The sequence below is a fragment of the Agelaius tricolor genome, unplaced genomic scaffold, assembly GCF_023055355.1.
Source record: "Agelaius tricolor isolate 1412-34295 unplaced genomic scaffold, bAgeTri1.0.p SCAF_13, whole genome shotgun sequence".
Classification (NCBI taxonomy): Eukaryota; Metazoa; Chordata; class Aves; order Passeriformes; family Icteridae; genus Agelaius; species Agelaius tricolor.
The window spans coordinates 17,919,100-17,945,011 of NW_027269273.1; the positions used below are offsets into that span (position 1 = coordinate 17,919,100).

Sequence of the window (25,912 nt, forward strand, 5' to 3'; positions counted from 1 at the left end):
GCCACGACGCACGTCACCCACCCCCGGGACGGGCAGCACGCCAGGGCTGTCCCTGCGCACCTGAGCCCGTGCAGCACGTGGCTGGCAGATGGTGCTGCTGGCAGGGGGGCCCCGCTGCCTCCCGGGGCCAGCGCTGTGCTCCCATCTCGCTGCTTGCACTCAGCTCCACCACTGCCTCCGTGCTCGGGCAAGGGGACAAGGCAGTGCCGCCTGCCAGGTAATGCTGGCTTTGAAGGGCAGCTGCATCTAATCACTTCTAGGCAGCATTAGATGGCCAGGGCTTAGGAGGGATTTTATGGGGAATACAGTGAACGTGCCTGGCAATGCCCAACCAGCTGCAGCCTGCTGTGTGACTTGTCTATCACAACACAGGATTCTTCCCTTCATCCACACAATCCTGTGGCAGGGTTGCAACCCCCAGAGACCCCACCCCACCACCCTGCCTGCCCCTTTCCCTGTGCTGTGAGCAGGGAGAGGCTTTCCAGCTCCCCAGCCTGAGGGCTGAATTATGCCTGGCACAGCCAGACAGACAGGGCACTGATGCTGGAGGCTGGCATAAAGCTACAGATGGACATCACATAGTGACTCCCACCCTGCTTCCCATTCAGTTCTGGAGTTCACTGGTGCCCTCTTGCTCCAAGGGCCCCCATGGGCTCTCCAGGCACCTACTTTTCTTGCAGTCGGGATCAGCGTGGATCTTGCGGACTAACAGCCCGTGCTTGTAAGTGGCAATGCTGGCGTCCTGGGAAAAGTCCAGAAAGGGGTTACTGCAGCTGCTGATGCGCTTGATGGACTTTGGGTTGGGATCTGCCAGCTCTGAGAGGGACTTTCTCAGCTCCTCTTCATCTCTGCCAATCAGATTTGGGTCGGGAAAGAGTTTGTTACCCTTCTGGGGACAACAAATACCAAGTTCCCCCCTGGTCAGTGCCACTTTTAGGCCTGGCTTCTGAAAGGGAAGCCAGCAGCAGCAGGCCAGGATGAGCAGTCTTCCATCAGCACTGGTGAGCATCCCAAACCTAGCCATGCCCGTGTGCCCCTGTCTCTCTAGATAGCTGAGGTGCTGCCTGGTCCCTTGAAAGACAAGGCATTGGGCTTTTGCTGCTGATTCAGGGTGGGACCCCTGCCTGCCCCAGCGAGTGAGAAGCCTTTTTTTGGGCAAGAGTGCAACAGAGGCTAGCCAGGCTGATGAGCCAGGAGTGATGCAGGAGCAATACCCCAAGGCTTGGCACTACCACAGCCCCCCAGCCCATGGCATACAGGCTCACAGGTCTCCAGGTGGTAGGAAGGAGGGTACAGAATGGATTGCCCCCGCAAGGAGAGACCCAGGCTCTGTTCTCCACGTTTTAAGGGTGGCAGCCAGACTAGAGGGCCCAGAGCCAGAGGAAAAGGGGTGCAGGGAGACTGGCAGGAAGGCCTTGGGCAGTGCCATCCAAGGGCAGGGTCAGGTGTGGGCAGGGTGTAGGCAGCCCGCTCCCCCCGGGTCACAGGCCCTCACTATGGCTGCACCGGTGCCACTCCCCCGTCCGCAGGAAGATGTGGGAGCCCAGAGCTGCTGCCTCCCCACTCCCTCAGCCGCTCGCTGCTAATTAAACCCCTCAGCATCTGCCGGCGTCGCCATGGCAGCGGTCGAGTGCATCGCTCAGCGCTGGGTAGCACCGGGCTGATTAATCCCTGCAGCGCAGGCGCTGCCGCTCCTGCTGCTGGAGATGGCAGCTGTGGGCGAGGGTGCAGGCACCCTGTGGGGCCCCGGCACAGCCACAGCACCTCCAGAGCCTGTCTGTTCCCACTCTGGCACCAAGGCACAAACCCAGGCCGAAGCTGCAAGAAGCCAACCTCAGGTGGCTTTCTCCCAGCACGCTGGAGAAGGGGCCCCATGGCAGTGCTGAGGGCAGCCCGGGGTACCTTGGCTGCACCCCAGCCCATCCTAAGCTCCCTCTCCTTCCCTCATCCTCACAGGGGCAGCTGCCTTGCAGCATCATGGTGTGTGCAGCCTCTGGGGTTAGGTGGATTCCCTGCCCACCCAGTGCCACACAGCAGCATCCCCTGCAGAGGTACTTACATGGCCCACTGCAGCTTCTCATTCTTGATGGAGCCGTAGAGCGCCTGCAGAGAGAAGAGTGGGGGTCAGCAGGACAGGGGTGCCAGGCTGGGGGTCTGCTCCAGGGAACAGAGGAGGCACGTCAGACTGGCTCAGGGACTCTGGAGGTTAAGGTAACCCCATGTCAGTTTGTTCCAGTGCAGATCTGTCCCGGCTAGGCTAGCCAGTTGACCTTCATTTAAGGTTACAGACACCTCATCCTGGGCACCACAGGATCTGCAAACCCCCCCACCCCAAAGAAATGCTGGGGATAGCCCTGGCATTTTGGCCTCTCCTACCCTTTGTCTCTACCTGCCCGTGACAGTGCCACAGTGTTAGCAGCATAATAGTGAGACATACCTAACATTCCCAAGTGCTTGGGAGAGCTGTTTCTTCCTATTTATTCCAAGGTGTTCCAGCCTGGCAAAAATGACATCCTTTAGGAGGCCTGAGCCCAAGTAGAGCAAGTTTTTGGGACAGACTTCATTAGTGCATGCCTTTACCCCACTCAGTGGAACATCAGCCTGCTCCAGGGCCTCCAGAAACTGCATGCCACAAGAGACCACAGCCAACAACTACACTGCAGTCAGCCACCCACCCTGGGCTGGCAGAGACCAGCTCATGGAAGCACCCAGCACTCCCTGGCAATGCACTGCTCCTACAGGAGCACACTTTGTGAGAGACTTTAGCACTGCTGGCCCTGCACCGGCAGAGACCTTAGCATGCTGTCCTTCACAAGGCCCTCAGAAGACCTTGTCCTCTTGGCTGGTCAAGGCAGGAGCTTGGAGTGGCTGTGGCCTGCCTCTACTCCCTCCCCAGCACTTCCAAACGCTTCTCCCTCTTCGGAGACCCAAACAACACCCATCTGAGCAAGGCAGGGTCAGCTGTCTGTATTGCTGCACAGGAACAAGCTAAGCCTGCCTGCAGCAGGATACTCCAGGGCCCCACTCCCAAGTGTTTGTCCAGTTTGAGCTGGGTGCAAGCCAGCAGTGCTCAGCACAGCTCTGCAGTCAGGGAGGCTCCAGAGAGGGTTTCAATACAGAGCTCACAGAGGCCTTCAAAGCAAAAGCTGGAAGGCATCATCCTTGAAGGAAAATAATCGAGTTTCGCACAGGCTGTTCATGCAGCTGTCAACATCCATCACTGGGCCGGAGACTGCTGCTGAGAAATCTTGCTGGTGGCTGAGAAAGTGCAGCTGGAGGCGTGCAGGGGCCCGGGAATGCTGGCCAGCAGACAGGCCCCAGTGGTGTCTGGGGTAGGGACATCCATCACTCCCAGGAGGCGCAGCAGCCAGGATGGAGCAGGAACCCAGCTCCTTCCACACTTTCCCGTTGGGAAATGCTGGCATAGCACCAGCTTGTTTCTCAGAGGAGGAAAGCATCGTCTCAATCTAGCAGGCAGAAAGTAGGGTTCAGTTCTCTCCTGGGAAGACAGGAGACCCATAAAGAGGTAATGGCCCCAGAGCCTGAGAGAAGATTTGATCCCAGACCCATTCATGCAGTCCCAGTGCCAGAGGGGCAGGATGCTAACTTGTGAGCAGGAGGTACCAACCAGTGGGCTGGCAGCAAGGCAGCCAGTGGAGCAAAGAGACTCAGAGAAGAATCTGGGAGGAAAAAAGCAATCCAAAGCCCTGCAGAACATAATCTGGGAGCAGAGCAAGGGGATAAGCAGGATCTCAGAGCAATGTAGATAATAAGGAGTCACTATGGGAAACAGAAGGGATCTTACTGCCAGGGATGCAGCTGAAAAATACTGAGAACCAACAGGCACGAAAAGGAGATTAAAAAAAATGGCACAGAGTAGTGGGCACTGGAAACAGCAGAAAAGCACCTCAGAAAGAGCGGGCAGAATGGCACACGTGGCTTGGCTTCCATCTGGCTCATTGGTGATACATAGAAGTGTCAGCTCCCTGCCCCAAGGAAGGGAGATATGAGCCAGCTGAGCAGGGATTTTGGAGGGCTGGAGAAGACCCCAGCCCCGTGCAGGGCTTGCAGAAGGATTGCTGCTGATGAATGAATGAGCCAATAGAAGATGCTCGAGGAGTAATTTGGGATGGCACAGTGCTGGATAACAGCCTGGCAGAATACTGTGTTACAAAAACCTGGGCCCTGGGACTCTGGCTGAACACTTCAAAGGCTGAACTGCCTTATGGCTTCAAAAGGCTCCAGCTGCCCTGCTACAAGCCCTGAGAGCATCCCCCCAAGCCCATTACCAGCAGGAGCTGCCAAGTACCACCTCAGAGATGGGAAGCAGGGGCTGCTCAACACTCTCGTGCAAGGGGACAGTGAGAGGCAAACAGGAAAACTGTGCAATTGAGAAGACATCATGAAGCTTTACATCTACACTTAAAACCTGCCAAAATTTTGCTTGGCTAAACACCAGCCCCAGCCAAAACCAATCTCAGGTACAAAGCTGGTGGACTCAGCCCAAGTCCTAGCTGAGGAGATGCATTCCAGCCACAAAGCCCACCCTGCTGCTCTGGTCCTGCAGCAGAGCCACTGCCCATCAGCCCACAAAACTCTGGTGCATAGATTGTTTCTGCTGGGGAAGCGTAGGTGACGCAGGTTCCTGAAGCCCAACTCACAACCACGTCAGCAGAGACCACAGACACCAGATTCATCACTCAGCAGGTCCCTCTCTCCAGACTCTCTTTGCTCCATGGGTTCATTTCCCTTGGGCTGAAAGTACAGCAATTCTTTGGCATCTCTGAGCTTGCAAGTACTCCCCAAGAGAAAGCTGGGCACTGGCCACATGCCACTATAGATGATGACCCCAAGCATGGTTTGGGGTTTTTTGCCATCGCTGGGTTATGAGCTCACTGTTGCAGCATGCCAGGCCAATCAGCCAGCTCTGCCCTAGACCAGGAATGTACTGTCCCAGTGGGATTTCTAACTGAATCAACATCTTTCTTTGGTGCTTTCCCTCCAAAAAGCAGGCTGAGAGGCTGTCTGTGTGTCCTGCTCTACCGAATGTCTCAAGGACAGTTGAGGGGCTGCACTGGCAAGAGGCAGGTGGCTCTGATGTTCTAGCCCAGCCATGCTGGGGACAGCCTATGTAAGCAGGGTAGGGAGAAGACACCCACCTTCAGCTCCTCAGCTCAGATCAGACCAGATCAGAGGCAAGATCCAGCAATGGTCTGTGGAGCTGAGCAACAAGCTGGCCTGAACACAACTTTGGCATGGGGCTGCACTGAGGGCTTAGCCCAGCACTCAAGTAACAAATGAAGGTTGAGGCAGGAATTTCAGCATCCAGATGAGGGTTTTAACCCTTTCTGGGGTGCTTCTTTTTGCATCATAACTCTTATGGACACAACCCCTTTCCAGTCTGCTAGTTCCTCTGCTAAACACAGTGCTCAGCTCTTCATGCAGCAAGGTGCGTATCAAGACTCCCCTTCCTCTTTGTCAGCCCTGTGACCAGCCAGGGGTTCACGACATTCAAGACAGACTTCACAGCCACCAAGCACCCTTCCTGCAGTCCTTCTACCTCTCTCTCTGACTGACAGCATTTAAATATGAAAGCTCAATTGCTGGCTGTCCCCAACTTTATCTTAGCAAAATATCTTTGCTACACCCAGCCACAAAGCTCTGTGAGGTCCCCCAGGCAAGCAGATGTCCCAGCTGCACTGATCCAAACAGTAGGGTCAGATCAGAGCTGTATGTCCGACAGAACTGTACCTATGCTGGGTCTCTAATTCATCTTGACAGGTCTCCCCCACCCCACCCCACACCTCCACAGCATGCACAACCCATGCTCAAGAACAACTCATCACCTGGCACATACCAGCCCTACTGCATACACCATCACGTTCCTCCCTGCCCCCTCTCTGCTGCAGAGGGGTTCCTGTGTGCACACAGAGCAGACTGACTTGGGGACAGACTTTTTTTCCCGTAGAAGGGGCTGTCACGGGGACAAATGTCCTGTGCATCACCTTCCACCCTGCTGCAGTCATGGGTGGCAGCAGATGACAGCTACCCATCCCGGCCCCACACTTTTGACTCAGTAACATTGTAAGCTGCATCAGCCTCTTTCAAAATATTTAAGTCACTCCTTGCCCAGGCAACTATCACCCTTAGGACAGCAGACCCTTCCTTCCCAGAGCAGCCCCACAGCGCGGGAAGCAGCGACCGAGCGTCTCCCAACTGCATGTTTCCATCCGAGTGCGTCACAACTTAATGCTGCCCCCAGACCGTACTGCGCTATGACAGCACCGCGGCTTGGCACGGCCCCGATGGCCCCGCCGGGCTGCTTTTGGCCACCGGGGCAGCCCGAGTAGCTCTGGGGTAACTCTGTCTGCTCTGCCCCAGCCTGCCTGCGAGGAGGGGGCTGGTGAACGTTCTTCTCCCGCTACTACACCCGAGGCAGGCACCCGACCGAGGCACGACCCGCCCAGAGACAGCCTGTTCGCTTCTTCCCACCGAGGACCGATGCGCACCAGCCTAACACCTCCAAACGGATGACGGCTCCCAGCGAGCAAGCTCCTGGCAGTAAAAAGCCCTTTTTTGTCCAGCCACTCCTTCCTCTCAAACTCTGCTCGGCTGGGAGCCGGGGCTGCGGCGTTACCCCTCCGCCTTGCCTTGCGGCTCTCCCTGACGCTCAGGTGGGTGCCAGTCTGCCCTGGCTGGGCTGGCCAGGGCACGGCGCAGAGCAGCCCTTGGCACAGAGCCCGCAGAGCCTGTCACTTATGCTAAGCCGTAGGGCAGGTCCCAGCGGTACCGCTCTGTCCTGGATTCCTCTCGCAGCGATGTTTTCGAGCAGGCACTGCTGCCAGACCACTGTAAGCGGCGCAATGTCACCCAGGTCTTGCCGCGCTCCCGCCACTCCCGTGATCGGGGTGGGATGGCAGGGGGGAGAAATCCAGGCTTGGGGACGGGGACCCTCGGGCAGAGGGGGCATGGTGGAGACCCGGCTCCGCAGAAAGCAGGCAGGAGACGGAGATGGGGCTGCTGTTCGCTACATCCGTACCAGGGCTGAGGCTCTTGCAGCGGGCGGGACGGCGACTGTCCGGGCATGTTCACCCGCCCATGTCGCCGCCGGGGCGCCGGGCGCTGAGCATCCCCCCGCGGCGCTTCCCGCTCCCCCGACCCGCCGCTTACCGGCTTCTTCTTACGGCGGCTCTGGATGCGGCTGACCACCAGGTCGGTGTAGAGCACCGGCTTGAGGGTGCGGGAGCGCTGGGGCCAGCCGTAGCAGAAGGTCTCCACGCCGCGGTAGTTGCGCCCGTAGCGCACCGAGCACATGGAGCGGGACCGCATGCGCCCCGCGCTGCTGTTGATGCTGTTGACGCCGATCATCCTGCCGCCGGCGGGGGGGGGCGGCGGGGTGCCCGGCGCGGAGCCCGGCGGCCCTGCCCTGCCCTGCCGTGCCCTGCCCTGCCTGCCGCGGCCGCTCTGCCGCCGCCGCCGCCGCCTGTTGAAGCGGGGCCGGGCCGGGCCGGGCCGGGCTCGGCGGCGGCTCCCGGCAGAGGCGGGGCCGCCCCGCCCCGCCCGCCGCAGCCAATGGCGGCCCGGCGGTGGGCATCCCGCCCGGGGGACTGCATCCCTAATGGTGATGCCGCACGAGTTGCCCGAGCAGCCTCCGGTGCACCGCCTCGCCGTCCCTGCCTCCTTTCCGCGGAGAGTGGGAGCAGGTGGCTGTGCCTTCCTGGTGGGACCGCGGTGGTAACTCCGGGGTTCCAGGGGCCAGGTGGCACCTTCACTCGGTTCCGGCTGGGCAGGCTTCAGAGCTGCTGCTGCAGCTCAGCCCACACCAGGGACCTACAAAACCTTTAGGAGATGGGCCCAGTGGAGATGTGCTCAGGCTTTCCATCTACTGTGCCCACCCCACACTTAAGCCTCTTGCCTGTCCCTCCCAGGTCAGCAGGAAACAGCAGTATCTACAGTCACCCAGCTGGTTATGGGCAGGACAAAGATGCTTCAGGCAGTTGCTCCTGTGAAGAAGCAGAGAGCTGGGCATCCTTGCAGAAAGCACAAGGATCGATACGTAATTTAGTAAGGCTTGACTGAGCAGGAGATGCAGCCAGTGGAGAGGGGAAATTTTCCAGTCTGTCCTAACTGTTTGGCATAGTGATCATTTGACACAACTTGTGAGGGAAGGGGCATGTATGTCTGGCACATTAGATGTACTGGGCTGCCCCTGAAGCCCGGGGGAGCCATGGGAGACAGAGGCAGGGCAGCCCATTGTTCCCAAGGGAAACAGGCAAAAAAAAAAAAAAAAATAGCCCAGGGGATTAGACTGAGCAAGCGTTCCTGTGATTATAGCTGAGAGGTGGGAGCTAGGGCTTTCTTCCCACATTGCTAATCACTTACCCAGCACTCTGAGCGTCTGAGCCCTGCTGTTGTGCCTCCAAGCTGGAAGGTGGGGGCCCATCCTACCTTCCTCCCCCGAGGACCCGACTGCATTGTCAGGCTTAATTCATTAACATCTGTGACGTGCTCTGGGCTCCTAGGCTGGCAGGCAGCACAGATTTGGCTCACTTCTGCAATTGCTAAGCAGTGCTGGTGAGAAATGGGGCCCAATTTGGCCCTACTGTTGTTTCTGCCAGCCAGTGTAGCACAAGATTAAGCTAAAAGAGTAAAGATGATGGGGACGAGCTAAGGCTCCACAAAATGATCAATCACATAAAGGTCAAATCCACATCTGAAATGTAACAGACAATCAGCAATGGTGAGTGAAATCCCAGGGGGCCTGGGCTGGAATCACACCGTCAAGAGAAAAGCAACATCTCAAGAGCTAAACAAAATATCACCAGCTCCAGGATGTCCTGCTTCACTTCCTTCCTTGTTGTATGGGCAGCTGCTGTCATATGGCCACAGGAGTTCAGGCCCAAGCCTGCAGGTGTGGGCACCTTTGGGCACAGCATTACATGGGTTCTTATATCCCTGGCATGGCTCCATGCCTGATCAGGGGGACATCTCAGCTGGAGAGCTGGGCAGCCCTGCCTGCAGACTATAGTTCTCCAGGGGAGCTTTCAGAGACAAAGGGTTTCCAGCAGCACTGCTGGTAAGGCAGCACTGCCTTAGTTCCAGCAGCAGTGCTGTGCAGGGCATAGTGAGGCACTGGCAGTGAGGGGGATGTGATGCTCAGCTATGAAAGCTCTTCAAGTGTTTTCATTGCTTCTGCATAAAAATGGGACTGTTTACACGTATTATCTAGTAGCAGATAAAGTTCTCGTCTGACTCAAGCTGCCACATGCTCTCAGGCATCATGCTGCGTTTATCTTGGGACTCCCTGCAGCCAGAGATGAGGGGAGTGCTCTGGCTCCCTGTGGGTCTATTCCTGATGCTGTCCTCAGAGGCACAGGGGATGGTGGCCTTGTGCCCCTGCAGGCACCTAGGTCCTGCCCTGCTGCCCCAGTTCCCTGGTAGTGAGTGCTTTGGGTGAGAGCCACCTCCAGCCCTCCAGCTCTGAAGTCCATGGGGTAGCAGCCTGTGCTATCTACCCAGGCAGGCTCAGAAGAGCCCCAGGACCTTTCTTCTGTGGTGCTGGAGCTGCCCAAGACCTGCCCTACAGCTTTGGGAAGCTCCTGTGAAGCCTGCCTTCCCCTCCCCTTACCCTTAGGAAACGCATGTGCTCCTGGAATGCTAAAATTAGCCAGCCAGCTGTGCAGCACACTTGCACAGGAGCCTCAGTCCCCAGGCACAGCCCGCCAGGTCTGCCAAGGAGGAAGCATCCTGCTTGGGGTAACAGGGCCAATGCAGGCTGACACAGCAGCAGGAGAGCCTTTCCCCATTTGTCTCCCTGTGCAGGGACCACAAAGCATCAAGCAGCCAAAAGCAGTGGGCAGAAGGGAAAGAGTGTCTTCTCTGGATGAGCTGGCTGAGGCTGCCCAAGATCCCCTTGCCAGTTCTTCTCCCAGCACAAGCCACTTTCTCCATCTCACCTGCCCCAGAAACCTATTCCCCCTTGCATGGGCAGGGGGTTTCCAAAGTGGAGCGGCGCTTCAGGTGCTTCAGAAGAGCTGCAGCCTGCCCTGCCCGAGTTCCTCACAGTGTCTTCCACTCCCCCTCCCCAGCATGGCTCCTGTACAGAGGCGGCTGGAACGCGGCGGTGGGAAGCACCGCAGCTGCAGAGGGAACAGGCCATTTTTAGCAGAGCAGCCTCCCAGCTGCTGGGCTGAGCTGTGCAGGGCTGTGCTGCAGCACTGCAGCCTTCCTCCACCTCCTTACACCCAGCCAAGGTCTTGGCCCCTGCCTGTGAGGGAAAGCCTGTAGCTTCATGGCACTACCTCGCTGGCCTATCTCCCTCTGTCTGGGAGCTGATGTGGTAACTTCATCTCATGTGTTTGAACTGCTGGTGTTCTGAGGGGCTGAGTTTAATAGGGCAATGCCTCAAGTGTGGGCACCCAACCATGGGGCAGTGAGGGATGCAAAGGGGGCACACCAAGAAGTCTGTAGAGCTTAGATACTCCAAGGTGTAGCAGCACTGAAGGGCCAGGATTCACATTTCATAGGTTTCCATCCATTTTGTGTGCTTAAAGCATTTTCTGGAGCTGGGTTTAAAATTAGAGGAGAATTTTTCCTGAGTAACTCCTTTTACTGGCGAAGTGTGGGTTGAGAGGGAGGACAGCCCTATTGAGAACTGCTGGTAACCCCTTAATGATGGGGTGAGCGACACAACCAGGAATAGACCCACAAAGGCTGAAAAGGGAGCTCAGCTTTTCATCCTCTGTTGCCTTTTTTCATCAACCACCTCCCCCCCGTTGTGGCTCCAGCACCCTGTGGGAACCCATCTTCCACATCATGAGTATTTGCCAACTGCAGCGCTTCACCAACAGCGGCAGTTTCTGCCCGGCAGATCCCATGGGAGCTAAGCCTATTCCCAGAGTCTGAGACAGGGAGACAGCAGCTCAGAAAATCCTCCTGCGTGTAGGCAACGCCACAGAAGCGCAGCAGTGCAAGGCCAGAGGTGCTTGCTGAACGCTGCTCTCCCTAACCAACCGTCTAGGAACTGGGTCAGGCAGGGAAAAGGCAGGAGTCCCCCAGTCCCACCAGTGTGGTGAGTTCCCAGCTCCGAGCTTTTAACCTCCAGCCCACTCTCCCCATTGCGATGCCTTGCCCATGTCACCTCTGCCCCAGAGGTGGCTCCAGTCCCAGGGCCTGGCCAAAGTTTTGGGCTCCAGTGTTTCAGGGAGTCAGAAAGGGCTGTGTACCACAGGACTGATGGCAGGAAGCCTCTGGCTGCAGCTGGGCAAACCAGCCCTAGTAAGCTGCCCCATGTGTGCTCCCTTGACTGCAAACAGGCACAGCAAGAGCAATGAGGGAATCAGAACCCCAGGCAAAGCTCCAGTGTCCTGCTGGGGGAATGGAGCAGCCCATGTTCCCCTCAGCAAGGCAGAAGCACAACTGCAGGCTCAGGGATCATCACTGTTCTTGCATGTAAATGCATCTTGCATTCATAGCATCTCAGGTAGCCCTCCATGTGATCCAGCCCAGAGCTCTCACTTCTGCTCCTGTTGCTTGGCCAGCCATGGAGAACAACCAAATTTACCTTGAGCAGCTCCTTGGGGAAATCAGTGCCTCCATTGAGTCCCTCCAAGTTGCCAATGAAGTCGGAGCAGGACATTCTCTTCCCAATGTTCTGGGGGAGTCAGGGGGAGAGAAAGATCAGGATTTCCTTTGGGACAGAGGTCACTGCTGGCTGAAGGAGGCCCCACAGCCCCGGAACAAACACACCAATCTCTGCAGAGGGGTGAGGGACCAGCCCGGTCTCTGCAAGGCTGCTTGCAGGTACGGGAAAGCTGCTGGCTTTGAAGAGACTCCAGGAGTTTTAAATAGCCTTCTTTTTCAAAATTGTGTGCTCCCTGCTCCCAAAGGCAGCTGATTTTGGAGTCTTGTTCCCACCTTCTTTTCCTGTTCAGTTTTCTTTTCTGTCCTTGTTCCACCACTACATCTTTCAGCTCAGCCAGTCTCTTTCAAAGCCCCGATCTCACCTTCATTAGCCCCTCCTCTAATTTAGCCTTTCTCACCTCTCCTCACCAAACACATTAGGGGTGACAAGCTCTTATGGGCCCAGGTCCCATGCCTCCTGCTCATGTGGCACTGTTCTCACCCTTCCCTGAGCACCTACAGTTTCAGGGTGGTGAGGACAGACAGGGGACAGACTGGAACAGTGGCAGTGGTGACTTACATGTCCATGCAGATCTGTGTTTAGCAGCATCAGGGCGCACGTGAGGGTGTGGGCTCCGTCTGCAGCACAAGCACAGGACAGAAATTAGAGCCCCGAGCCCAGCCCTGCAGCTGGTGCTCCAGTGCCTCAGCATCTTAGGAAAGCTATGGGGTCTCTGAGCCTCCAAGACAGTGCTGAGCCCCCTCCTCCCACCCTGGACACAAGGGGACACATCAGTCACTGCAGAGCTGACAGCCTGCAGGTAAATAGGTAAGAGGCTGCTGGTTCCAAACCTGAGCATACAAATTCCCTTCCAAGCCTGCTGCCCCTATAGCCAGGCAGTGATGCTGTAGCTAATCCTGCAGAGCTCCTAGCATGGCAAGGTAGGACCCACACAGCCTCTGCCAGCCAGGCAGCCCAAACCTCACCAGTGCCAGAGCCAGCCCAGAGCAGGCCCATTCTGTGTGAACCCACACAGAAGTGGTGCGAAGACATGAAATAGTACAAAGCGGGTGTCTGTGCTCCTGAAATGCTAGGCTAGGTTCCTCACTTAGATATTCCCTGAGCTGAGGGTCTGAGAGCTGGGGTCTATTTGGTGAGGAGTGTGCTAAGTGTGTCTCTTGTGCTAATCCGCTCAAGGTCAAAATTAAGAATGGGTTGAGCCCTAATTATGCATCATCCAACCAGACCAGGCTTAAAAAAAAAAAAAATCTGAAGCATCTGTCATTTGAGGGAGATGACATACTGGGACTGTCTTCTAAGGCATCAGTATAGGCTCTCTGCCTGCTCTCTAGTTTCAGTTTGAGCACATTCACTGAGCTGACAAACACATAAGCTCCTCTGAAACTCACACACATGCACACACAGACACACACTCCCCACAGACATGCAGTTTCTTACCTTCTGAAGAGATGGCATTGGGATTACACTCGTAGTAGCGCTGGGAAAAATGAGCCAGCACTCGCTCTCGCTCTTGTGTCTCTCCCATCAAGGCAAGCTCTTTCAGAAAGGACCTGAAAAAGCAGGAGCAGGGTTGGTCACACATGAAGCCCATTGCAGTTTCTTCAACTCACCCTGTGCAGGAATGGAGCTGTGCTTTCTGGTTTTGAGACCTTCCTGTATGCTGGATGAAGCCCTGTTTTGTACAACCTTCCCTCCAAACCCACTGTGGGACTCTCCTGCAAGTCCACAGCACCATATCCTGCTGGCACATCACAGAGACCTACAACCAGGAGCTACACTGGGAAAGGAGGTATGTAGTTAACCCCATAGGTTTGGAAAAAGCACCATGGAGAATATGAACAATAGGAATGCTGAAACAGCAAAAGAAAATTCCTGTTTCCCTGTCCTCTGCCCTTAACCTATCTCTGTAACCCTATAAAGCAATGTCATGTTAACCCCTTACCATTGGTCAAGCTTGGATCCTTTCCAACCCTATAAAAGAAGCATACTGTACCCCATTAGTGGGGAAGAAGAAGAGCAGAGACCCTTCACGGACCTCCCCAAATTAAAGCCATCTCCATGGAACAGCCTGTGCCTTCTCCTTCTCCTCTCTCTCCGTCTGCTGCAGCCTCCAGCCCGGGGCACCACTACCAAGCAAGCAGAGCTGAAATCCTGAGAGCTTGCAATCACTATAGAGCTGATAATCACCATGCTTGCTAGATGGCAGCCCCGCGGCGTTGGCATGAGCGAGCCAGCTTTGGGCACCCGGTCCCTCCTCAGGGACTGAGCTCCTGAGCCCTACTGCTCTGCTTTATGATAAGGCCAAATCAGAGAGGCTTTATTAGAGGTAGGTGTAACAACAGAAGGATTTGAGTTCAAGACCTGGAAAGTCAATTTTAGGTGAACCGGACTGTCATTTAACTGCACTGACCATTGAGTTAAGACCAGGAGTATTTTTTCTTGGTTGCATGGCTGAGAGATCATTTTGGAAATCACCCTCTCCTATTTAAGAGGTAAGAGGATCTCCAGGTGGCAGTCAAGGGGTCTGCTTGCTCCTGTGCAGATCTCTGTGTGTTTGCAGAGGGCACAGTCTTTTGGGACCCCACTCTGGTGGCCACCACACGCACACATGTACACACACACACTCAGCTCTGACCTGAGAGCCTGATCCAGACTCATCCCTGTGAACACGAAGAACTTCAGATATTCCCCTGCCACCATCCTGCTGAACTCGTTGCTGAAATAGAAAAGGGGGAGGGTGAGAATGGAATTGACCAAGCTGTGGGGACTGCCAAAGGCACACAGGGGTTGGGTGGGTTCCAGGAGGCTGGGAGCTCCCCAGGGTTGCAAGAAGCATGCTAGGGACAGAGACACCCCGTGCTCCCATGGAACTCAGAGAAGTCACCCACAAATTCTCTGGGAATACTGGGAATGTAAGAGAAAATGGAGAAGCTGTAGAGGGAAGGGCCCCGAGAGGTCAGCTAGCCATCCCCATGCCCCAACACCTTACTGAAGCATCCAAGATGCAGTCATGGTAGGAAGGCACGAAAATCTGGATGTCTCCTAGGTTTTAAGACCTTTAGAGGGAACACCTGGTGCAAATGTACCAGTCATGAGGAGTGGGTTTTGTGGTCCTGCCAGCAGTTCCTTGCCAGCCTGGTGCCCCACAAGGCCAGCAGCTGCAGGTGCACTGTGGGTGCAAGTGAGCTCCTTGCACAATGGAACATTCCTTCCAAATACCCACACGTACTTCTTCCCCAGGTGGCGAGCCACATCTGCTTTTTTAAAGCCATCCAAGTTGTAGAGCCTCTTGGCCAGGCGTTTGGCAGCCTCCAGGTCAGCCTTGTGTCCATTGGAAAGGGTGTCTGTGCTGCCCAGGGCCAGCTGCTCCACGCTGTCCATCTCTGACTCCGAGTCTGAAACCAGCTGGCTCTGGGGGCGCTCGCTGCAATGGGAAGGGACACTCCACGTCAGCCTGCCTACAGATCCCCCCCTTGTTCAGCTGCTCAGGAAATGCATGCTCCTCACCCTGCTTTGGAGACTAGCTACTCACTGCTGAGAGCCAGGATGACTGCACTGGTCAGAGACACTCTGAGGTCAGCTAAGGGAGATAGGGAAGGTGTAGGAATGCAGGTTTGGGAGGAGGGGGGGAGTGATGGGACAGCACCAGTGACTGACTGGACCAAGGCACTCAAACCAACATTCATGCTGAATGTGGAAGGAAAGGACACTACTCCAAAGTCCCCCACTTTGAACTTGTGAAACTGTATGTGTGGGCTTAGGCTCTGCCAAGCCTAGCTGTAGCAGAGACTTGGAGCAGAAACATGTGCAACATCACATGCTGTCCTACAGCTCTGTACTCATTTTTTTAATCTGGACAAACTCCTCGTGCTGCTCTCAAGCGCAGTTTCTATCCAAGACAAGACAACTCCAATTCCTTCATTCACCTTTGCCCACCCACTGATTTAAAACATTACACAGATGGCAGAGATGAGGCAGAGAACAAAAGAAAACCCCCCCTGGCCTCCCAGCTCACAGTGAAGTGCAGTCTTCCCCAGGCTGCCCATCAGCTCTCAGCCCACCACGCCTTAAATGGCCATGTTAGGAGACACTCTTGGCTTGGCCCCCAAAGCAATCTGACTCAGCTGCGCAGAAGTTATCCCGACCAAAAGCTGGTTGAATCTAATCAACAACAAATGTTAAGCAACTCTGACCTCGCCCAAATTTTCTGGCAGCCCTTACAATGTTCCAGTCTGATTTATTTTTAAAAGTCTCTAATTGAGTTTTAAGAGGCCTGCTCTCCTGAGCCTATTACCCAGGCCAATCTCCTTGAGGCTCTGCTTTTTTCAAGAAGGACCAGCCTCCTCCTGCTCAGCACTGCCTGTCCCAGGGGAGCCCTGCACAACACTGGCAGGCTGCCTCATGCCTCGGGGGGCTCTCAGGGGCCATCCTCTCCACCTTCCTGCCACCCCCAGCCAGCATGCAGCAGGAGAAGCTGCTCTGCACTCAAACCTGTGGGTCAGACACTTCCCTGGTGCAAGTCCTTGGAGAGATGTGCTTTGCTCGTACCACTGCTGAACTCAGTGTTGCCAGGGGGTGACTGTGGTAAGACCTGGATGGGTGGTCAAGGCAGATTTGTGCCCACTTGGCTCCAGTCCTCCCCAGGGAGACTATCCATCACTCCAGTGCACCCTGGTGGAAGCAGCCACAAGAGTGGTCACAAGATCACCCTGAGCTCACCATGTCTGAATCCACCAGCTCTGGGTAGCTGGGCAGGCAGCTTCCAGCATCCCTGTCTGCATCATGAGTACACCCCATCCTGTGGGCAAATCTCCTACCTGCCTAAAAGCTCTTCTCCTCCCAAAACAGCCACATCCAAAGGTGCTGCTGGCATGGGCCCTGGTGCCTGACTGAGCCCTCACTGTTTGGCATGGTCAAAGCTGCTCTGAGGGGTGCCTGACAGCAGAACAGGCTGGGTGCTTCTGGGCACACACCTGGGCCCCATTTCAGATCCTTGTGTGGCAACAGTCACTGTGGCCTCAACCAAGGACAGAGGTCACATGCTCTTTGATTCCCAGAGGCAGAGGACATTAGTCCATCCCAGCAGCTGGCACCTACCAGCCATGGGTTGTGGTGACTGCATTTTTCTGCTAAAATCTTTATCTGTTATCACAAGGGCACAGGCACTGTCCCCTTTGCTGCCCAGAAGTTCCAAGGGCGCTCTTCCAGGTACAAAATGCAAAGCTACAAAATGCAAAGCGACCCTCTAACACTCTCCATGGTCCAACTGCATCTCCAGAGCAAGTTGCTGCTCAGTCACCCTCTCAAAATACTTTAAATGTTTGCACCATCCCTAACACTCCTGATATCCTTCTGGGTCTCATCTATCCTGCCTAGGATAGATGAGAAGTTGCCCTCCCTCACATGGTCAGTTCCTGGAGCATCCAGGGCAAAACCTAGAGCTCCAAATCTCCCCCCATGACCTCTCTTCCTATTCTATTGTCCTCAGCTTTCCTACCTAGTGCTGAGCATCCAGATGTGGGGCCACTTTATAAAACTTCTCTTGTCCTTCAATACCTGTATCTCCCTGCAGGGTCCCAACCTGTGACTACAATTCCTGCCTTGCTTCTTGCAATGGGCATGCAGGGATCTCAAACCTTGAGTCTCAAAGTAGCTCTACCAGTGAAATTTGCTGCTCCCTCCCTCACCAAGTTCCAGCACTGATTTGGTTTTACAGCAAAGCATAACCTTGCTCTCAGGAAGAGGCTCTATTCAACCATGCGGTGAAATAGGTTTTATTCTAGCACTCAAGCCACTCTCATGCAGTTAAATATGGACAGTCAGCCTCTGTAGGCTCAGTATGCCCCCTTTGTGGTACCTGTCTGCCACCACTCAAAGCCACAACTAGCTTGGAGAACATGCAGCTTAAAGACAGAAAAACAAGAGCCCAATTCTCAAGCAAATGGAGAGCAGAGCAAGAGATGTGTCCATGTGTGAGGTAATTGAGGTTATGTTAATTTTCTCACCAATGAGCTAATTGCAGGTCTCAGGGTAAGGGTTTTTTGGCATGTTTAGTAAAGTGACATTTTAGTTTGGCTTGAAGAAACACTGAGATAATATTTTTTACATTAAATACACACTTAAGGAATAAAGATCAAACTTGATACTGTGCAAGTATCCTTGGTGTGCATGAAATAAGTCACTCCTGTGCAGACACAGTGCTAGCTCATCCCTCTCCCTGCTGCACCACTCATGTCATTGGGAGCACAGGTCCCCCTGTCAGAGGCATTTCCTAGAGCCCAGAGTGCTGCAGTGAGGCACATCTGGGGTCTCTGCAAGGAAGACATGTCATCCAGCACAGGGCTCAGGGCTCACCCTGACACAGAGGCTCTTCACTGACCACTTCCCACCCCAACTCAGCAGAAGGACTTGTGCTCCCTGCCCTGGAAAGCTGCTGCAGAATCATGGTCCTGCTCAGGGCCACCATACCAAGCACACTGCTTCTTCCAGGTCAGATGGTTTTCCAGGGCCCAAATGTTCCTTCTCAGGGCCAAACACTCATTTTCTGTAGCTGGATCATCATGTCACCCCAATATTCCTCCTCTAGCTGGCTGCCTGGAGCCCAGAAGCAGAGACCACAGCACTTTCCCTGGCTGCAATGCAGTGTGTCACTGCAGGAGTCCTGACATGCTCTCCACCTTGTCACCATCCACCAAGCTTACTTGGCACCATATTCACTTGGTTTTCCAGCAACCAGGAGCAAATCTTCTCTCCAGGATGTGGGGCTGCAAGAAGGCCCAAGGGGCTGACCTCCACCTCCCAGATGCCAGCAGAGACACATCTGCATGGTGGGACCCTTCCTGCAGCAACAACCTGTTCCCCAGGAGCTGGGGCATGCTCAGCTGAGGTCCTGGGCTGTCCAGGTCTGTCCTGACACAGTTCCAGGCAAGACACCTGCTGCAGGAAACTCCAGACCTTTAAACACAATTCAAGTACCTCTTGCTCCCCACATGAGGCTGGTTTCATCCTAAACCATGGTAAGGAGCCTGGTGCAGATCCACAAGGGACAGGTGCATGGGGCAAAGCAGCACTCCCCTCAGTTCTGGAAGGGGAAGCCATGTGCATAGCTAGATTGCCTCTGCCAAGCAAACCAAGCCTGCCTAATGTTGCTGCTAAGAATGTACCAGACCGGATCTTTGGCTGAGCTAAATAAATGCAGCTCCCTCCATCGGTCTCAGTGGAACGACTTTGATTTATGACAGCAAAAATCTGGGCCAGTTCATTCCTCCCAGAATTGAAGTTAGGGCTGGGAGGACACTTGAAGGTCAGCTAGACCAGCCTCCAACCACAGGCACGGCTGGTTGTGCTTTCTGGCAGCTCTGGAGTCCAACAATCACCCAGTCACAGCAGCATCCACCAGTGTTACTGCTGACAGAACCAGATAGGACTGAACTTTGGGCAGCTGTGCCCCTCCTTAGTCTTATTTCTTTGCAGACTTCCAGAACCTCCCCTGCAGAACCAGCATTCTCTGGAGATGTCTATTTGTCCTCCATCACCCCATCCCACCAGCTCTTCTTGTGAGGGACACAACTGCTCCTGTAGAGGACAGGGACTGACACTAAAATCCCACCCAATTTCTGGTGTGAGCCAAGAGCCTTAAATGTCCAGTTACTCACCTGCTGGAGGAAGGGTGGTCTTCTCCTTCAAAGACACAGATGCCATAGAGTCAGCACAGGAGAACCTGGGTGCCTTGGACCCTCAGGCCAAGACCAGCCTAGGGGCTCTGAGTCAGATCTGAGAGCTGGAATTAATACCTGACACTCAGGGCTGCATCCCACAGGTATGTGCTGCTGCTCATGCCTCTGCAGGCAGACCTGCCATCCCTGGGATCCACTGTCTTTTATGCTGGGTGGGCTGATGTGTTCTGTGTCCTGGCTTCTGCTGCTCTTCATGGCTGGACATAGCTTCCATAGGGGAAAATTCCCCCCAGGCTTGTCCTTTATTTCTTGTTGTGCCCATGCCTGTGGGGAGACCTCTTCATCCTGCACTCCAGCCTTGTCTCCCTACTGTGCTATCATCCCATACCTCCCTTACCCTATCTTCATCCTTTCCTCAAGGTCCACCTTGCTCTGCTCAGCTCGCACCTCAATCTCCTGCATCACACCCTGAATCCACCCCACGGGGCCCCAGACTGGGCACAGCCGTTCACGGGATCCTCACCAGTTTGCCCAGTGCTACCTTGGAGCTCAGGTAAACCGAGAGACCTGCGCTGGCCCCGGGAGGGGAGGGGCAGCGGCTCCCCGGCCGCTGCAGTAACAAAAGGAGCCTTATAAAGAGAGGCAGCGGAGCTGGCCGGCGGGCCCCGTGCTCCAGCACACGCCAGCAGCCGCGCTCCGGCAGGGACGCGGCTCTGGCTCCCGGCGCATCCTCCGCCCGGGGCGGCTGCCAGCGCCGCGGGCTCCCCGCTCCTCCCACACCGCCGCGGCTCCAGGGCTGAGCTCTCCCTCTAGCGAGGCTCCCGGCGTGCTGCCCTCGCCCCGCTGTCTGGCCATTTTCACCTCGGTTTGCAGCCTCACCTTTGATGTTGCCTCGCCCGCCTACCCTTCTCTGTCCCACCGCAGGCAAGCCCCGATGAGCTCCCAGCAGAACCTGCCTCGCTCGGGGGGTGAGTCACGTCTCTTCCCTCCGCGGACAAACCTCAGGGACTGGCACGACTGTGCTCGAGGCCAAGGCTAACTCCAGAAGAGTGGGATTGCAGGGAAGCTGGGCAGCTGGATTTCAGGGGTCTTGCAACCCCGGAGAGATGCAGGTTGCCCATTTACATTCCGCCGGGGCTGATGCCCCACAGCCCACAGTGCCTACCTGTACAGGACTGGGCAAGCCAAGTGACCCTCTGGACACCTGCTTGCACCAGCAGATGGCCAAGTCCTGCAATTTGGACCTGCAGCTGCAGAACTCTGGCTGTTGCTACTGAAGTAATGTCCCTGTAGTCTCCCAGGCTGCCCAAGCTCCTGCCCCCCATCCTGCCAGCACTGCATCCATCCCTGGCTGGCTTCCCTGGGTCCGAAGGGCTCCCTAGCCCTGGGGAGCTCTGCCTCCACACATGCTCTGCAGAGATCTGTCATAGCCACAGGGACAACCTGCTTTAACTGCACCTCTGCCCAGTGAGAGCAAGGGACCTGCACGCTTTCACCTCCTGCCCAAATCAGGTGATAACCTACTCACAGAGCCTGTGCTGGAGATGTCACTGTTGGGTGTCCCACTGTGGGCAGGGCAGGGAGGGGGTTCAGTCTCTGCTCCATCCCTTTCAACTAAGCCTTCTGGAGTAGGTGCAGGTGTCCCAGGGGAGGCCTTTGTAGGTCTGCACTTAGAAATACTTCCCACATACAAGGTCAAGATAAAAGCATGGTCTCAACTATTATGTGCTGAGGTACACCAGAGCCTTGGCATAAGCAACAAGGCTGTATGACCCAAGGCCACTGGCTGTGGGGGACACCACATCTCCCCAGCAATGCAGGGCATCACTGATTGGCCATTCCTGCCACTGAGGGAGGTGAGAAGTCACAGGCTGCAAGGCTGTCTCCAACCCAATCCCAACTATTGCAACAGTTAGCAGCAAAGGTTGTGGGGCCACAAGGAGGACAGCCACAGAGCAGCACATGCAGGCCTAAACCCACAGGATTGAAATTCTGGCATTCCCTGCTTGATTGGCTGAAGAAAATCTCACAGTCCTCCAGTACCTACAAAGCTGGTAAAGATGGAAAAAGGAGTTGTGCTCCCATCAACACACCTACCACAATACCATGGTGATCACTGGCCTGATCAGCCACTGCCTAGAAAATCTAGCACATGCAGTCCTGACCCTTCCCCAGCAACATGAGTTAGGCTCTGGCTGCAAACCAGACCTCACAGCATCAGATTCCACATCAAGCCTTAGTGGCCCAGCTGGACAGCAAGCAACTTTTGTCACTCACCTCGTGTTGGAGGCCAAGGGAGTGCCAAAGCTGTCTTCTGAGTGGCAAGGGCTGTGCCGAGTGCCCTTCCTTCGTCTCCCCCGTTCCTCCTCCCTCTCTGTCCAGGGGGCATCTGTGGCTGAACTGGTTCCAGAGTCTGGCTCTAAGTGAGCCAGAGGAGCAAAGCTCTCCTCGATCACCTTGGCGCTGTCTCGGATTTTTCCCTGTATTTCTGGGGTGAGGGTTGGGAGGTCAAAAGTGAAAAAGGTCCCATGGGTACGGGCTGGGGAAGAAAGGATGTCAATGGAGTCCAGGCTGGTGTAAGATGTGCCCTTGGCTCGATGGGACTCCATGATGGTCTCAAAATGTTTGCTGAAAGAGTCCATGCCATCCTTGGAGAGGCTGTGCCCTAGAAGGAAGGGCACCGGAGACTTGAGCATACCCTGTGTGTCTCGGTCCATGATCCTAGAGGGAAAGAAAGTGAGAACTGATCATTGAAGAGCAAGGGATCAAAACCCCAAAACAAAAGCCCACACACTGCTTCAGAAGGAAACTGAGAAGGGTAGAAATCTCTTCTGGACATCTGTAGACCACCAAGCAAATGCCTTGCCTGCCCAAGACACCATGGGAAGTAGGACTGGGCTGGCCTCCCTCCAGACATATGCTTCTCCTTTAATGCACCACAGACTTTTGTTCCTTTAGTGGCTCATCCTCATAAGAAGCTTATGAGATGGCTACTGCTCCCAATCACTTGACTTGAGCTAAGATCCAATAAAGGGCTCAAGTACTAGAAGCAGGATGTGGTTCAGCTCCATTTCCAACCAAATCTGGAAGTGGCTGAATTTTTCATGAGCTTTCATGAACCTTTCATGAACCAAGAAGGCTTCTCCTGAAGCTGCTCAGGACAGCATGACACCTTCCTCCATGAACACTGCACTGTGGTTACCGAGCACTATGCTCAGAGCATGACCAACACTCACCTGCAAGGTCTGCTGGCTGCTTCCACAAGGTGATGTTGAGTCCCAGTGAGCTCCAGGTTTCCCCAGGCAGCACACAGGGAGCCTCACACCCATCTCTGGGCTTGGGGATCTGAGCTCACTCATGCCCTGGAGGCCATGATTGGTCCTAGCTCATCATCTTGTCAGGGATCAGCCCCACAGAAAGGTCCAGCCTGTCTCCAGTGCTGATCTAGGTCCAGCCTAACACAGAAGTTTCTAAACCTTGGAGCCCTGAGTGTTTTGCCCTCTAAATGAAGTGAAGTACAGCCTGCCCACCTGCCTAAGCCCGTGACAACACGGATGTTTCCAACCCAGGGAACATTAGTGCTTCAGCAGTACAGGCACAAACACAGCCCTAAAAGCCTACTTTACTCATAAGCTGCTATCATTTTATTAAAGCAGCAGAAAAGCACTTCTTATGCCACTCTCTTCTCTGATTAAAGGAGAGGAACTGCTCCAGCCTGTCATAACATTTGTTATGAAAAAACAGCTTCCTACAGAGGGATCAGAAGATGCGTTGCTGTAACACACACACCAAATTATTTCCATTCATTAGCCTTCACATGCCACTCAAAAATCTCACCCCAATTACTTCAGTAGACCAAGAGCTGGCAGCTTGACTCCCCCAGAGTGCCAGCTGGCTTCAAGGGGAGTGCAGTGAAGCCAGACTCAGGTAAGAAAGGCAGGGTGCAGCCTGATCTCACCCATCCACCAGTGTTTCCCTGGCTGTGCAGCACCATGTGACACTTATAATTCCTGTAGGAGCCCCAGGAGCAGCCACTTCTGAAGTGGTTTTTGGTGAGGACAAGGCAGAAGAGACCTCTTTAATATCTGCAGATGTGCTTTACAGATGCAAATGTGCATTCTCCATCCTTCCTGCCCAGCCCCATGCGACTAAACCAAGCTAATGCTGTTAAACAGCATGAGCAGGGCGAAAACTGTGCCAGGGAGGACAATACCAGCAGATTGGAAAGTATCTTGTTTCCAGGAGAGGTAGGTGGGCTCACTTTTGTGATCAAGCATATTGCCACCAAGCCACAGCAGCTCCTTGCAGTCCCCCCAGGCTCCTTTGCACTACTCCTCCAGCATGGCAGCAGCCTGCTCTTAGGGCTCAGTGTCCTTGCTCTGTCCCATGCTTAGGCACAGGCACTGACCACAGGCACTGCAGTCTCCCCTGACTGTCCACATTCCCCTGCCACCTCATGCCATCATGCTGTCCCCTGCTCACCCACAAGAGCTGCAGGCACCTCCCCTGCTCATTGACAGGCCCCTGCCAGCATCACCCTGAGCATCCCCTCTGCAGCCTGAGCCTGGTGTTCCATCCAGGAGCATCACCCTGAGCATCCCCTCTGCAGCCTGAGCCTGGTGTTCCATCCAGGAGCATCACCCTGAGCATCCCCTCTGCAGCCTGAGCCTGGTGCTCCATCCAGGAGCATCACCCCGAGCTGTGCCTCTGTGACCACTCTGGGCTCTCAGACAACACATCAGAGGCTTGATGCAGGTTAAGCACATGCTTAAGCATTGGATGAAATTGAGACCATAACCATTTTTCTAATCCCCAACAAGGCTTGCCCTGTGGCTATTTTCTTGCCAACAAGCAGCAAGCACAGAGGCTCTGGAAAGGCTTCCCAAGCAGCATATCTAAGGGCTTTTCTAGGCAAGGCTTGCAGGAGAAAAGGCATCACTGCCTCCCATCAGCCCTCTGTGCTCTCAGGGGAGGGGAGCATTCCCTAGCAAAGCCTCTTCTCTCTTATCAGCCCAAGGCACCCATGCTGAGGGCCAAAGCAGGCTCTTCCTATAGCTTAGCCAGCATGTCTGCTGATGCTCAGGGAGGAAGGGAATTGAGCCTGCTCTCACTGACAGGTCTCAGCTCTCTTGGACTAATAGGAACAAAGACAGTAAAGGCTTAGGCTAGTCATTAGAGTCAGTAGACATAACTCTGAATATATTCAGGAAGCAGATTTGCTGGAAGAAGATAACATTTCTTCTATCGCTTTTCATATCTTGTTTGGAGTAGATTTTTTTTTTTTTTTCTGTTAGCATGCTCTCTTATTTTGAGAGGTTAAATCACAAAAGAAGATTCTGAACTTTGGCCAGAACATGAAGCACAACAAAGTAGTACCAAGCCAAAGGGTAGTACCAAGCCAAAGGGTAGTACCAAGCTAGATTTTCAAAGGGCTGTACATGTCTAAAAGCTGAAAATCAGCATCAAAAAGCACTTCAGTGGTTTTGTAAGGCTGCTTCCTCCCAGCAACCAGGACAGGCGTGGGGTTCAGCAGCTCCTGCAGCAGCAGAATTGTGCCAGGTCCAGGAAGCCAGGGTGGCTTCTTCATTCCTCCAACTTCACCCCTCCTGTGAGCAGGCAAAGCAGAAAGCTTGGAGAAGAAAACATCAATACTGGTGACTGGTAAACAGGGATAAGGACTGCAGCTGCAGAGCTCAAAACAGTGTGTAAGCAAAAACCCAGGGCTGTGTTGCAGGGACTGAACAAGCTTCCAGTTTGAGCCTCGTGATTTTCAAGACACTGTCTACAGGGTCTGCACTTACCAGGGGAACATTCAGGGGACTGTAGGGAAAAAAACAATTGGTCTACAAAGAAGCTGTGCCAAATGAACATGACACTCCCATACACACATTGGTAACTATACTGGCAGCACAATCTTTTAGGAGCAACAGTGGTTGTTTAAGGACACAGCCAAGCTTTCAGCATTGGCTGGGGAGCTACAGTAGGGTGTCTCAGAGGACAAAAAAACTGATCTAGGCTTACAGCTCATAAAACTCACAGTGGCCTCAAAGATATTTGGAAACAAAATAACACTGCAAAAAAACTGTTACAGCAAACTGAAGAACTTGCAATAACTTTACACCTCACTCAAACATCCATTTGGAAAAAAACCCCCACATTACAAATGGCTTATTTTCAGCTTTTCTCTAGAACCCAAATTTTTGAGGACAGAGTCGCTGGCATGTATTTGTCCCCTCCAATAGAGATGCAAGGGCTGGACAAACTGACAGGAGTTCAGCTCCCCTTGAGATACACACCTTCCCTCCTTGTTAGCTCAGCACTTTCATTCTTTTCCTTCCCAGTGCAGGGGCATTTCTGTATTAATGTATTATTAATGTATGTATTTAATTATTTTTAACTTCTGCTGACATCAAAACCTCCCTTTTCCTTTACTTCCACCTAAATGCTCCCCACCTACCTTCTGCACAGCTAGGTGAGCTCATGCTGCCACGTGGCATTCCAGGCATCACGCTAGTTTTCTGCTTCCCAGATGAGACCTGTCCCTACTCCTATGGAGCATTTGCTGATGATGCTGAACCTCCTCACCTCACTC

General features: G+C 54.4%; 1 protein-coding gene across 2 annotated transcripts in view; it reads right to left on the reverse strand.

Annotated features, from left to right (window-relative positions):
• PSD (pleckstrin and Sec7 domain containing) overlaps window positions 1-25,912 on the reverse strand; it is a 42,445-nt gene that overhangs the window by 4,237 nt on the left and 12,296 nt on the right. For both annotated transcript variants that reach the window (XM_071439000.1, XM_071438999.1), the window contains exons 5-12: window positions 21,598-22,041; window positions 14,874-15,068; window positions 14,280-14,360; window positions 13,082-13,194; window positions 12,203-12,261; window positions 11,564-11,653; window positions 2,060-2,103; window positions 670-848 (exon numbers count right to left, since the gene is read on the reverse strand). In XM_071439000.1, coding sequence (XP_071295101.1) covers window positions 670-848; window positions 2,060-2,103; window positions 11,564-11,653; window positions 12,203-12,261; window positions 13,082-13,194; window positions 14,280-14,360; window positions 14,874-15,068; window positions 21,598-22,041 — 1,205 coding nt within the window. The remainder of the gene's footprint in view (window positions 1-669; window positions 849-2,059; window positions 2,104-11,563; window positions 11,654-12,202; window positions 12,262-13,081; window positions 13,195-14,279; window positions 14,361-14,873; window positions 15,069-21,597; window positions 22,042-25,912) is intronic.